We start from the raw sequence: 13,302 nt of genomic DNA, 5'->3' as shown, positions 1-13,302 counted from the left end.
ATAAATATAAAAGTGGTTCACCAAAGCATTTTTAATGGGTAATTGGCAGGCGACAATTTTCATGAAGAATGTTTATTCGAACTTATTTTTGAATAATTTTCCTTTTACTTTTCCACTTTAATTGAACTAAATATTTTTTGGCTTTTACTCAATGGGGTATTAATGAAGATAAAGTATATTTCTTGAATAATTAATTATTGTGATCACGGTAATATAATTATAGTGGCAATATAGCTAATATGTTCTTTTCTTTCATTTTTTTTTTAAATTTTATATAATGGGGGTGGTTGTTAAGGCCAGTTGGGAGCAGACGTCGAGGGCGAGGAGCGAGGACCACAAGAATTGCTTCTAGTCAATTAACAATTAATTTTTTTTGTCAAAATTCGAACGCGTCTCTGGATCCCAATATAAACACATGAACTATATGAAACGACAATCCTGCTTCGTTTTCCTGCCTCGCCTCTTGCTTTCTCTTTTTACTCTTTCACCAGCTCGAGTACGCTTCCCAGCTGAAACCCCTGCAGCCGAACGGAGCCATCTTCCTGGTTGACAAGCAAACCACCGTACTCACCCCCTTCTTCCAGCACCTCAAAAACTATCCACACCAGTCGAGTCTCAGAGAGAGAGAGAGAGAGAGAGAGGGGGAGAGAGAGAGTCGTGCACTGCAATGGGAAAGCATCGCTCAAAGCAACAACGCAAGCGCGTTAGAGACACCGATGCTTCGAGTCCGAACATTTCGAAGCGACCAAGACCTGACGTGCCATCGGCGTCCGGAGCGAATTCTGACCCACCTGCTTCATCCACCTCTGTGAATGGAAATAATTACTATGTATTCTTGAGCTTTAGAGGCCCTGATACTCGCAAAGGCTTCGTCGATCACCTCTACCAAAGACTCAAAGCTGTGGGCCTGAGGTACCATCCAAACTTTGTGTTCAGAGATGATGAGGACCTCCCCTTCGGCGAGAATATTGGTGAAAATCTCATCAGGGCAATCGAGCGCTCTAAGGTTTCAATCCCAGTCATCTCTGAAAATTATGCTGATAGCGAATGGTGCCTCCGTGAGCTCATCCATATAATGAAGTGCAAGGAAAGCAGAGGACAAATGGTCTTGCCCGTGCTTTACAAGGTGACACCCAAGGATGTCCGAAAACTAAAGGGGGCCTTTGGAAAGGCCTACAAATCCTGTAAGGATAAATTTGAGGAGGAGGTCAAGCAACAAGGGCCACTAGCTCTCAGAAAAGCAGTTGCTCTTAAAGTATTCGAATCAGAGAAATTTGCTGATGGGTACTTCGTTTACCTTCTTTTAACGGATACTTGTTAGAAGAAGAACTTTTCTATTTATCATCCTTAATTCATGTTTTGTGGAGCCATTAATAAGTTCTCATGTGTTGTGTTGTTTGACAGGCATGAAGGGGAATTGGTAAATGAACTCATAGAAATAATATTGCGTGAGCAGCAACATGATTTTCAACCACATCTTCCCGTAAACTTGGTTGCAATCAACGATCGTGTCGCCAAGGTCATGGAATTGATGGATCTTGCTTGCCCGGACACTCAAATTATTGGGATTTGGGGGATGGGCGGCATCGGTAAGACAACTCTGGCTACGATCATCTATAAAAATCTTTTTGACAATTTTGAGTGCCGCAGCTCTCTCAAGGATATTAGAGAGACAGCTAAAAGCAACAAGGGTATGAGGCATGTCCAATCTCTATTGATCTCAGATATGACCTCAAAAAAGAAAAGTACAGTGCGTGATCCTGAGATGGGAATTAATATGATCCGATCAAGTTGTGAAAATAAGAAGGTACTTATTCTTCTTGACGATGTGGATCATCAAGACCAACTCGATAAATTGATTGGACATTGCAATTTCGGGTCAGGAAGTAGGATCATAATTACATGTCGAGATAAGGCCATCTTGAAGTCAGAATATGAAATGTATGAACTCAAAGAAATGAATCACGAAGACTCTATGCTTCTGTTTAGTAGATGTGCATTTGAAGAGGAACAACCTCCCACTGATCTCGCAGCCCTTTCTAGTAATATTGTTGCCACCACAGGAGGGCTTCCCTTGGCTCTCATCGTTATAGGTTCACTTCTCAAAGAAAAAGATCGAAAAGAGTGGGAAGAGACTTTGCAGAAATTGAGGAATGCACCTAATGAGACTGTGCAAGAAAAGTTGAGGATAAGTTATGATACATTAACATATAAGGAGCAACAGATGTTTCTAGACATTGCATGTTTTTTCATTGGAACTGACAAAACAATTGCCACCTACTTTTGGGCGGACCTCGAATTCTTCCCAATAACCGGATTGCGAATATTGATTAACCGTTCGTTAATAAAAATTGATGACAATAATCAATTTGAGAATGCATGATCAATTAAGAGATCTAGGTAGAGTTATCGCCTGTCCAGCAGATAAGAAGCCTTGGGATTGTAGCAGACTATGGGACAAGGAGAAAGTCATGAAAGTTCTACGTCGTGAGGTAACGATGATGTCTACTTTTGTCCTCTCCCATGTTCTCCAATCGTAGTCCCTTACATTATTATCGTCATTGTTCTTTTGCTCTAGATCATTGACCATTCTCAACATGTGATTAGCATTTTCTTGGTAAAAGCTACATCGAATTTTGGCCTATAGTTCATGAAAAGTTTGCACTCGTGACTATGAGGCTCAGAAAATATTCACATCTTTTTTTAGCAAATATGTTACTGCTTCTTACCATATTACTTGTTGAAGCACACAGGTTCGAAAATTTACTTTATGCCACTTATATCTGGCTCTAAAATGTATATAAGTCATTACAAATTTAACAAAAACTTTACTGTCAATCATTACTTCTTCATTTTTTTTTTTTTCATTTTATCGTCCCAAAATATATTGGGAATTTATTTTTGAAGTACATTGATGTGACGATAAATATTGGGTTGATAAATGTTAATTAAGAGTATATAACCACCTGTTAAACTGTCAAATTTACTTCTTCTTCTTCTTCTTCTTTTTCACCTAAATGGATCTGCTTAATTCATGGATCACATATTTTCCACATTTTTCAGTCTTGAAATGTACTTTTGTATGATATATGTAATAGTATCCTTCTCAAGAATCTAATGCATTATCCCATATTTAATTTCAATCGTGAATATATGCAATTTGCTCGAGCGCAGGTTCTACTTTATGGCAGCAAAAAGAAAGATTTTAGTTCAATTATTTGCATCTCATAACTATGCTATCAACTTTAGATTTTGTTCAATTTGAAGTAATAAGATCTTATGCAGTGGTTTTATTTGTACGAAGAATTTTTACAATTTGTTTTTTAGGATTTGCCATGCATGTTCACAATTTATATCCAATATGATAATGTCAATGCATTATTGCATGTACTTAACAAAAAGAAAATTGAAAATTTATTCTAAATTGTATGACTTAGTGAATGTCATTAACATAATTGAAGAAACACCTTGAAATATATCGATTTTTAGAATAATCTAGAAATGCATAATTAGTTTAGTTGATTACCTAAAACAACACACCATAATTTGATGACCTTTTAGTCAATAATTATTAGAAAATCATTACTTATCTTGTTAGTTAAAGCACTAAATTGTAAAAAAAATTTAAAAAATTAAATTCCAATTTTCAGTTGTGGATTTAGCTTTTCTTTTAGTGTCACTTTTAGTCAAATTAACAAATTACATAAATTAATGATGGAAGATTGTTCAAGATAACATTAATTTATAAAGGAAGTGTCACAGTTGAGGATTTTTTAGTTTTGTTGTGAGCTCTACGCGTGTCATGGAACAATCGTGTTCCATATATGTCAAAGGGACATCGGTTGTCAATACTATGTATGTTACAAAATTTAATTTCAAAATCTATAAGAAAACCAGAATAATTTATATTGGAATTTCACATAAAACATAAAAAACTGGGGCATAAAGTGAAAATCGACATATTACATGATCATGTAATTGTAAAAATTAGATATATTTCTTTTTCTCTATTAGTGTAGACAAAATGCATTGACCACAATAACTGCAAGAGTATACTAACAAAAGGAGGTTGGATGGTATTTACAATCCTCATTTTATTTTATTCTTTTTGTAGGTGGAAAATGAAAATATTGAGGCACTACGTCTAGACCAAAGGGGCTCCAAAGAGTTCATGAGGCGAGAAAGCTTTAAAAAAATGCCTAACTTGAAGTTCCTTCATGTGAAGGATGTGGATTTTGATGGAGATTTCGAAGAATCACTCACTGAATTAAGATGGCTAGAGTGGGAGGAATGCCGCGACTCTTTGGAGATGACCAACTTTCATTTGGAGAAATTAGTCGTACTTGATTTATCAGACGATTACAAAGGTGGAAGCTGTATTAGTGAAAATTGGAGAGGATGGAGTTCAATTAAGGTAAAGATGAAAAAGGTTTTTCTCTTTTGTTACATTTGATGTTAAATTATTCTATTTCTAATTGCTAATCTTGAAACATGTTTCTTTCTTGTAGATGGAGAGGTTGAAAGTTCTCAATCTTTCGTGGTGCTCGAAATTGAAGAGCAACCCTAATCTCTCCGCTTTTGAAAATTTAGAGTGGCTAATCCTAGAAGGTTGTGCTAATTTGAAGGAAATCGACCCTTCCATTCAATATGCCAAGCGCCTCATTCTCTTGAACTTGAGCTATTGTGAAAGTCTTGAGATGTTACCTGAACAACTTGGCGAACTAGAACATTTGGAGGAACTTGTCTTAGACGATACTCGGATTAAAGAAATCCCTCCATGTATAGGATCTTTGAAGAAGCTGAAGAGGCTTAGTGCCCAAAGTGGGATTCGCGGTCAAAACATTTGTCATTAAAAAAGATCCCTTCTTCAATTGGGAAGTTGGGAGAGTTGGTTGAGCTGAACTTGTCATATACAAGGATTAAGAAACTACCTGAATCCATTGGGAAATTGAACAAATTGAAAATTTTGAAAATTCAGGGTTGTGAGATAGAAAGGATACCGAGCTCTATTGGAAAATTGCAAAGCCTCCAAGAGCTCGATGCCTCAGGCACTAAACTAAAAGGACAAATTCTCCTTGATAAAGGTGGATTGTCTTCTCTAAAGATCCTTAATTTAAATTCTACAAAATTTCTGGCTTGCCGGAAAACTTAGATCAGCTTTCTTCTCTCGAGCACCTCAATTTAAGTTGCTGTAGAGAGCTTGAGTCACTCACAAAACCACCTTGTAGCTTATCATCCCTATGGCTCACCTGTCAGAGCAAGGAGCTGCCATCGCTCTCTCACCTTAGGCATCTTCTTCTTCAAAGCATCCCATCGCTCTCTCACCTGAAGCATCTTCAGACGCTCAAACTTATTCATTGCGAGTCTCTTCAAAGCATCCCATCGCTCTCTCACCTGAAGCATCTACAGAGGCTCGAACTTCTCATTTGCGACTCTCTTCAAAGCATCCCATCGCTCTCTCACTTGGAGCGTCTAGAGACGCTCTCCCTTGATCGTTGCGACTCTCTTCAAAGCATCCCAGAGCTCTCTCACCTGAAGCATCTACAGGAGCTCAGTCTTTCTTATTGCGAGTCTCTTCAAAGCATCCCAGAGCTTCCCTCCTGCATACGGATGCTTGGAGTTTCTTGTTGTCCCAAAGTGGAAAGGTTTCCAAATCTTTCCGATTTGGAATTTTTGTCGGAATTAGGCTCGTGAACTGCGATGGGCTGAAGAAATTGGATGGACTGGGATCTTTAAAATCCCTAAGAAGGTTGCACCTACCGCTATCATATGAAAAGGTGGATCATCTCCATGTGATAGAAGGCCTTGAAAAATTGGGATCCCTAGAAGATGTGAATATCTCTGGGCGCAAGCACATTCAAGTACTAGACCTTTCAAAGTCGGAGCATCTGAAGTTGTTGTATGTTGTGGATTGCAAAAGCTTAGTTGAAATTCGCTGCCCTAGTAAATTCCTGAAGACCTTTTATACGTATGGGAGCAACTAACTCGAGAAATTACCAGACTTTATTATTGAGGTAAGCAACAGCAAGAAGCTGACTGAGGTTTGCTAGCTATCGTTAGATCTAACGTTTGATAGTGCTGGATACAATTTGATGCGAGCAACACCAAAAAGATTGACTTGGTAACCCTGCTCTGCTTTACAGGATTATGAAGAATATTCAGATTCTATGGAGGATGACTAAGATCTGTTTCTGGAGATCGTTGAAGTCATTTACTAAACAAAAAATATAGCAGGTATAGTGTCGTTTTTCTGTGGAGATAACCTGCTTCCATTAGTATTTTCAGTTTGGATGGGGCTTTTCTTTGACACGTTATAATTTTCTTGTCTTAATTCCAGCAACTGGAGGAAGTTGTTTGAGCAAAGTAATTGTAATGCTTCAGTGTTATCTGGCTCGTGATCATGATATGAATATAAAAGGTCAGAATGCCTCTAAAAAGATATCTGTTGTCTTCAGTCAAATAACACGAGATTCTTCATTCTTGACGTGGTATCAATCTGTGTTTGTTTAAATAATGTAATACTTCTCTCCAACTTCTATGAAGTAGAGAAATTCACTATTTGATGGATTCTGGAAACTGGTCATGCATATGTGATCTTGATTGCATTTTATTAATTCGTTATTTGGTCATGGATGTAGGCAGTGAAGGTGCCATAAACATGTTCTGCATTTTCTTAAAGCCAGGGCACTAATGTCAAGATGATGAATCTCCATGGATCTGTATCAAACTTTGCTCGTCGCTTAACATGCCAATGTGAAGATTGCTATCTCGGAAGGCAGATACATGGCCTTGATCAGGCTGAAAGTATTATCATCAACGGTCAAAACCAGTACAAATCATGAAGCCACTCTTTCCTTGTTTTTCTTCTTGCCTTCAATTATCATCTTGCGATTTTATACCTTAACATCATTCGCAATTTATTACTTCAGTTCGGTCATTGTTAGGTGATGACAATGTCTCCACCCCAGAGGCTTTAAAAGAACAGAGGATTTCCACTGTATTGTGGATAGCAGTGTGAGATCCAAAACAGAAGTATGGAGGAAGCCCTTAAATCAACCTTATTGCTTTCATGTTTTTGGGTTAAACATGACAAGTAATCAATGGGTGGATAGAAAGGTGATTTGCTTAAGTTTTTAATGTTTGAGAGCTGATCTAGATCTCTAATTGCCATCTTTTCTTGATCTACAGCTCAAATCCGAATGTTTTGCTACAGCTGCCACTGAACAGAATTGGAAAGTCACTCCTGCAATAATTGAGGTTTCAGCCAGAAATGTGCACTATTTTTAGCTTGGCTGATGGCGGGGACAAAAAATCTGCAGAGCTCGAGTACTACCCTGCTGTTTATGGCTCTGAAAAGAAGTAGGAGGAGCTGTGCATGTGTTTTAATTCTGTGGAGAGCTTAAATGGTACTGCATCAGAAGCAAGCATTTCCAACTACAACTGTAATCTTGACAATAAGAATAACTCATTGGCAATATTAGGGGTGCAAATTGACTTGGAAGATACTAGTCATGTTCTTTTATCATCATTTGCACAATTGTTAATGTGTCTCTGAATCTTGATGAGAGAAATCATGTTCATTTATTTTCACCTACACAGAGAATACCAGAATGATGATGAACACATATACCCCATGTAGAATTATGAAAAATATTTGCATGACAACAGCACGACAGAGATCAGATTCTGGAGAGCATCCGTGTTTTCTGGTAAATGTAAATATAGCAGTTGAGAGTACCTACTTCACATTAGTATTTTCAGTTTGGCATGGGGCTTTTCGTGTCGATGTCTTATTGTTTTCCTCCTATTTCAAGGACTCTTGGGGAAACTAGTCGACCACATGAATGTGATGCTTCAGCATCATCTGGCTTGTGATCTTGGTGAGAAAGAAAATAGATAAGAATGCCTTTGAAGTACGTGACATTGCATGTCATTATACGTCATCAATCACGGAGTGGGACTCTTCATCCTTGACATGACAAGAATATGTTCTTATGCAAACAGAGTATTACATTTTTCCAAGTTCTATTAAAGTTGGTTTCCTAGAGTATAGGATGTTTATTATTGATTTTTTCATTTGTTCATGCATAATAAAACAGAGCTTCATTCATTGTTAGCAAAAGTTCAACCCAAAAGCTTAAAGCATTAGTTGGAGGTAGACTACATGTATATAACTCCTATCAATGCCCTTTACTCAACCAATGTGGAATAACACTTCTAATGATTGATTGATCATAGCAATTACTCATGTTTATGTGGTTTCAATTGCATTTTTAGTACCTTATGTCCACTTTTTCTGTCATGGATTAATAAGCCACTAGAGGCATCATCATAAGATTATTACTTTTCGGACACCGATGTTGAGATGATGAATATCCAAGGATCTATATTCCACTTTGTTTGTCAATTGAAGTGCTAATACGTAGATTGTTCAATCTGATGTGGAGTTATGGCCTTGATTCTATCAAAAGTAACATCCTGTCCAGTGGAAATCTGGTAGGAATCATTTTGTGGGAATCATTTTGCGGGAATCATTTTGCACTCTTTCTTTTTTTTTCATCGTGCCTATATCCATCTCTTTTGTTCATACCATCAATATCTTTACATATTGAATTTGCATCCTTCTATTCGTTCTTCATTTGGTGATGACAATTTCTCATGCTCCTGATTTCTTTATATGACCAGGAGCTTTGTTGTAATTTCAGCAATGGTGTGAGATCCAAACCAAATATCTGGGATATGGATGCAAGGAGGGACGCTCTTTAAGCCGATTGCATTGCTTCTTGTGATTCTAGGGATGGGTGTAAGAAGAGGAGGAGGGTGGAAATCGAGCACAGAGAGAACGGGAAGAGATTGAGGGGTCCAGCATCATCTGGTGGTCTGTTTCTGTCTTCCTTCTGGTGGACGACGATGGGATGACTAATTCGAAAGTGAGATTCATGCTCACTGATTGCTTTGACCCTTGTGCTCCAGCTTGAATGGAAGGATCTTCATGTTGGGTCTTCATTGCTTCTGGTTGCCATATCTTCAGAGTCCAGGTGATTGGACCCCTTTTAACATTAATCCATTCTTGTCGCCGATTGATTGGTTTTGTCATTGGTTGATTCTTGGTGCAATTGGTGCATGTGCATTATGGTGATTTGAGGTTTTGAGTCGCTATTATTGGTCTGATTTTGGATGCTCGATGTCTGCACACGGAGGAAATGAAATAAGACTAATTAGAGCTTTTCTTCATGTTCAGCGAAGCATGTTTAGTTGTCCTGTTATATTTATCAGCTTGTGATTCCTGTTAGGTGCAGAGATCTGCTCGGTTGTTCTCTTCTACCAGTTTGCTATGGTGTAATGAGATAACTATAGCAGCTTTTGATTAGGTTTCTTGTCAATAAAGGTGAATTTTCCTTATGTTATCTGAGCAGTTGTAGAGCAAGTATAGCAGGATTATCAGGACTTATGAGCCTATTACAGGTTTAGGTTGATTTTATCACCCTGTCTAGGTAGCGTGGAAATTGACTGCAGAGTTGTCGGAACTAATGTGAACTAACTTTAGGTTGAACGGGAAGATTACCTTGATTGATGAGGTTCTACTTTCATAGCCATTTCTTTCATGTTCTCGAATCTTGAAGCACCTTGAGGGGTGATGAGAAGTGGAAAGATGAACAATCTCCTGTGAACCATTTGTTTGTACCCATGATCCAAAGTAGCATTTTCTCCATGAGTATGTGGAAATTCCTTCTCATAAGATTCTCCGAAGATGTCCTCACTCATACTAGTTAGCTAATAACGTGGTGAAATGGTGTTGAAGGCAGCTAATTTCACACATAAAAGGATGCTAATGTTCGAATTGTTGTGATGGTGATATGGCTTGTTCATTTTGTCCTTAACTTTTTTTTTTTTTTTTTTTTTGCTAGCTTTCTAGTTGAATGGAATTGCTCCTCATCTCCTTCTGACTGGGGAAAATGCAAAAGCTTGAGCTGTGATAATAGAAGTCCATTGGTTTCTTCTTTCACCAGGGGTTAGCAAGCTCTGAAACCGGTGTGTGTTTGGAAGAACTTTTTCTTTTAACTTTCATCTATACTATTGTTTTTAGCATTTGCAATGTGTCTTTTGTTCAATACTCAGTGCTTCAAACTTCAGAAAACATAAAACTTTGCATTTTATGGCCAATTGTAGCAAAATAATTCTTATCTTGCTGACAAGGTCAGGAAGTACCTTCTTATTTCTAATGTTGTAACAGAAACACCATTAAATTTGTTTCTATTTGCATGGTTGGTTTTCATTCTGTCATCCTCTGTATGGATCCTCTATAATGTGATGGTCTTGCTTTTTGAAGGTTACAAACTCTATGCTAGTCAACTGTTGCCCGCACCTATGTGAAATTCAGAGTACAAAGTTGACTGAATCTGACAGTAAGTGGCTTTTCTTTTAAGTTACCTGAAGATTTCAGTTCACAAAAAGGTGTCGAAGAATGACGTTGAGTTGTTCTTGAGAAATATCTGGTCGTTGGCCAGTTCAACTATGAATTTGAAGATTGTGTCTCTAGCAGGGATGGGTTATGTTTGATGCAGGGGTGGAGACTGCTTTGGCCAACTTATTGTTTGTTCCTTAGCTTTTCAACATTTTTCTTTTCTCATGTTGGGCAAGAAAGTTGGTCCACGATGGAGCTATGCCCTCGATCGCTGGTGCTGCATTGTTCCGTTGTTGAGTCTTTCCCTGATTCGCCTTCAAAACTTCATCTATGCTGCTTGGGAAGCTTGATTGTGGAATGGTAAGGAAAAAGATCAATCTTTGGAGCTTAGTTTGGAGGCTTTAGATGTTGCCATCGTAACATAAGCAACATTTGTTTTGTCCAATTTGATTGTTGCAGATAATTATATGTCACTGTTCAAATCTGCTTTTGTTGAACAAGTGTACTATATTTTTACATTAATACATAAAAGGTAGTTTGGGGTGTTCATCCACAAGTTTAAGAGTTGAAGCACGCCGGTTGGTAGAGGAGTTACTGATTTGGTGTTAATTCTTATCCCTAGTAGTTTGGTGCAGTATGTTGTAATTGACTTATGGTGATGAAGTTGCTGTAATACTTGGGATTTGACCAAGTAAAAAAGAAAAAAAGAAAACAAAAGAGAAGGTTGAAAAGTCAACTAAACAAGGGAAGTGGTCGTTGGCTTAAGGGGAGAAAAAAGAGACGCTTAGCTTCCTCTTTAAAAGCTCATGTAGAAAGAAAATGAAGGTAAGAGAGAAAGAAAAAGATCTGATTTTGGAGATTGCTAACATCTCCTACTAAACAAAAAACATAGCAGGTATGGTGCCATTTTTCTGTGGAGATTACCTACTTCCATTAGTATTTTCAGTTTGGACGGGGCTTTTCTTTGACAAGATATTATTTTCCTGTCTTAATTCCAGCAACTGGAGGAAGTTGTTTGAGCAAAGTAAGTGTAATGTTTCTGTGTTATATGGCTCATGATCATGAAATGAAATAAAAAGATCAGATTGCCTCCAAAAGGATATTTGATGTCTTCAGTCAAATAGCACGAGATTCTTCATTCTTGACGTGGTATCGATCTGCGCTTGTGTAAATAAAGTAATACTTCTATCCAACTTCTATGAAGTAGAAAAATTCACTATCCGATGGATTCTAGAAACTGCTCATGCATATGTGATCTTGATTGCATTTTGTTAATTCATTATTAGGTCATGGAAGTGGGTAGTGAAGGTACCATAGATGTGTTTGGCATTTTCTCAAAGCCAGGGCACTAATGTCAAGATGATGAATCTCCATGGATCTGTATCAAACTTTGTTTGTCGCTTAATATGCCAATGTGAAGGTTGCTCTCTTTGAAGGCAGATATATGACCTTGATCAGGCTGAAAGTATTATCATCAAGAGTGGAAATCCAGTACAAATCATGTTGCCGCTCTTTCCTTGTTTTGCTTCATGCCTTTATAAATCATCTTGCAAATTTGTATCTTAACATCATTGGCAATCTATTACTTCAGTTTGGTCATTGTTTGGTGATGACGATGTCTATGCCCTAGAGGCTTTAGAAGAACAGAGGATTTCCACTGTATTGTGGATAACAGTGTGAGATCCAAACCAGAAGTATGGAGAAGTCCTTAAATCAACCATATTGCTTTCATGTTTTTGGGATAAACATGACTAGTAATCAATGGGTGGCTAGAAAGGTGATTTGCTTTAGTCTTTTAATGTTTGAGAGCTGATCTAGATCTCTAAATGCCATCTTTTCTTGAACTACAGCTCAAATCAGAATGTTTCGTTACAGCTGCCACTGTATGGAATTGGTTTCAGCCAGAAATGTGCACCATTTTTGGCTAGGCTGATGGCGGGGACAAAAAATCTTCAGAGCTCGGGTACTACCCAGCTGTTTATGGCTCTGAAATGAAGTGGGAGGAGCTGTGCATATGATTTTTAATTCTGTGGAGTGTTTAAATGGTACTGCATCAGGAGCGAGGACTTCCTACTAAAACTGTAATCTTGACATAGGAATAGCTCACTGGCAATATTAGGAGGGCAAATTGACTTGGAAGATAGTTGTCATGTTCTTTTATTGTCACTTGCACAGTAGTTTGATGCGTGTCTTTGAATCCTGACGAGAAAAATCGCGTTCTTTTATTATCATATTCAGTTGAGAATACCCATCTCACATTAGTATTTTCAGTCTAGCATGGGGCTTTTCATGTCGATGTCTTATTGTTTTCTGTCTTATTTCAACGAATCTTGGGGAAATTGGTCGACCACTTGAATGTGATGCTTCAGCATCATCTGGCTTGTGATCCTGGTGGGAATGAAAATAGATAAGAATGCCTTTGAAGTAGATTGCATATCATTATACGTCATCAGTCACAAAGTAAGACTCTTCATCCTTGACATGAATCTGTTCTTACACAAACAGATTATTACTTTTTTCCAAGCTCTATTAAAGTTGGTTTCCTAGAGAACCAGATGTTTATTATGTGATTCTTTCATTCATTCATGCATAATAAAACAGAACTTCATTCATCGTTCGCAAAAGGTCCAACCAAAGGCTTAAAGTATTAGTTGGAGGTAGACTCAATGTATGTAACCCCTGTTGAAACCTTTTATTCAGCCGATGTCAAATAATACTTTTAGCAATTGATTGATCCTGGCAACTACTCATGTCTATGTGGCCGTGATTGCATTTTTAGCAGCTTATGTCCAGTTATTTTGTCATGGATTGATAAGTCACTGGAGGCACCATCGTAAGAATTTTACTTTTCTCAGATCCAAGACACTGATGTTGAGATGTTGAATTTCCATGGATTC

The 13,302-nt window shown here is 37.8% G+C and overlaps 1 protein-coding gene and 1 long non-coding RNA gene across 33 annotated transcripts; both read left to right on the top strand.

Annotated features, from left to right (window-relative positions):
* Positions 1-371: 371 nt before the first annotated feature.
* Positions 372-4,552, top strand: LOC104438806 (TMV resistance protein N-like). Of its 2 annotated transcripts, XR_005548865.1 has the most exons (4): positions 373-1,284; positions 1,405-2,492; positions 4,115-4,414; positions 4,509-4,552. XR_005548865.1 is itself a non-coding variant. In XM_039307958.1 (2 exons), the coding sequence occupies exons 1-2, from the start codon at positions 668-670 to the stop codon at positions 2,381-2,383; spliced, it is 1,596 nt and encodes a 531-aa protein (XP_039163892.1). In that variant the 5' UTR covers positions 372-667; the 3' UTR covers positions 2,384-2,534. The 2 variants fall into 2 exon arrangements, 1 of the variants encoding a protein (XP_039163892.1); XM_039307958.1 differs by lacking the exons at positions 4,115-4,414; positions 4,509-4,552 and having other exon boundaries at positions 372-1,284; positions 1,405-2,534.
* A 742-nt stretch (positions 4,553-5,294) lies between these two features.
* On the top strand, positions 5,295-12,774 carry LOC104436045. Of its 31 annotated transcripts, none has more exons than XR_005548896.1 (11): positions 5,295-6,014; positions 6,144-6,234; positions 6,338-6,418; positions 6,639-6,819; positions 6,945-7,116; positions 7,189-7,709; positions 7,815-7,954; positions 8,706-9,038; positions 10,331-11,300; positions 11,404-11,581; positions 11,692-12,774. It is a non-coding gene; the product is annotated as an uncharacterized LOC104436045 (long non-coding RNA). The 31 variants fall into 31 exon arrangements; XR_005548889.1 differs by having other exon boundaries at positions 6,930-7,116; XR_005548887.1 differs by having other exon boundaries at positions 6,639-6,829.
* The last annotated feature ends 528 nt before the right edge of the window (positions 12,775-13,302 follow it).

This window comes from Eucalyptus grandis, chromosome 3 (genome assembly GCF_016545825.1).
Source record: "Eucalyptus grandis isolate ANBG69807.140 chromosome 3, ASM1654582v1, whole genome shotgun sequence".
Lineage (NCBI taxonomy): Eukaryota > Viridiplantae > Streptophyta > Magnoliopsida > Myrtales > Myrtaceae > Eucalyptus > Eucalyptus grandis.
Note: the sequence above shows the minus strand (reverse complement) of the source record. Positions and strands in the feature narration are given on the sequence as shown.

Excerpts from the sequence above, each read along its gene's own strand:
- LOC104438806 (XM_039307958.1), top strand. The coding sequence starts at position 668 with ATGGGAAAGCATCGCTCAAAGCAACAACGCAAGCGCGTTAGAGACACC. Across the intron at positions 1,285-1,404 it reads TCAGAGAAATTTGCTGATGG|GCATGAAGGGGAATTGGTAA; the intron begins GTACTTCGTTTA and ends GTTGTTTGACAG.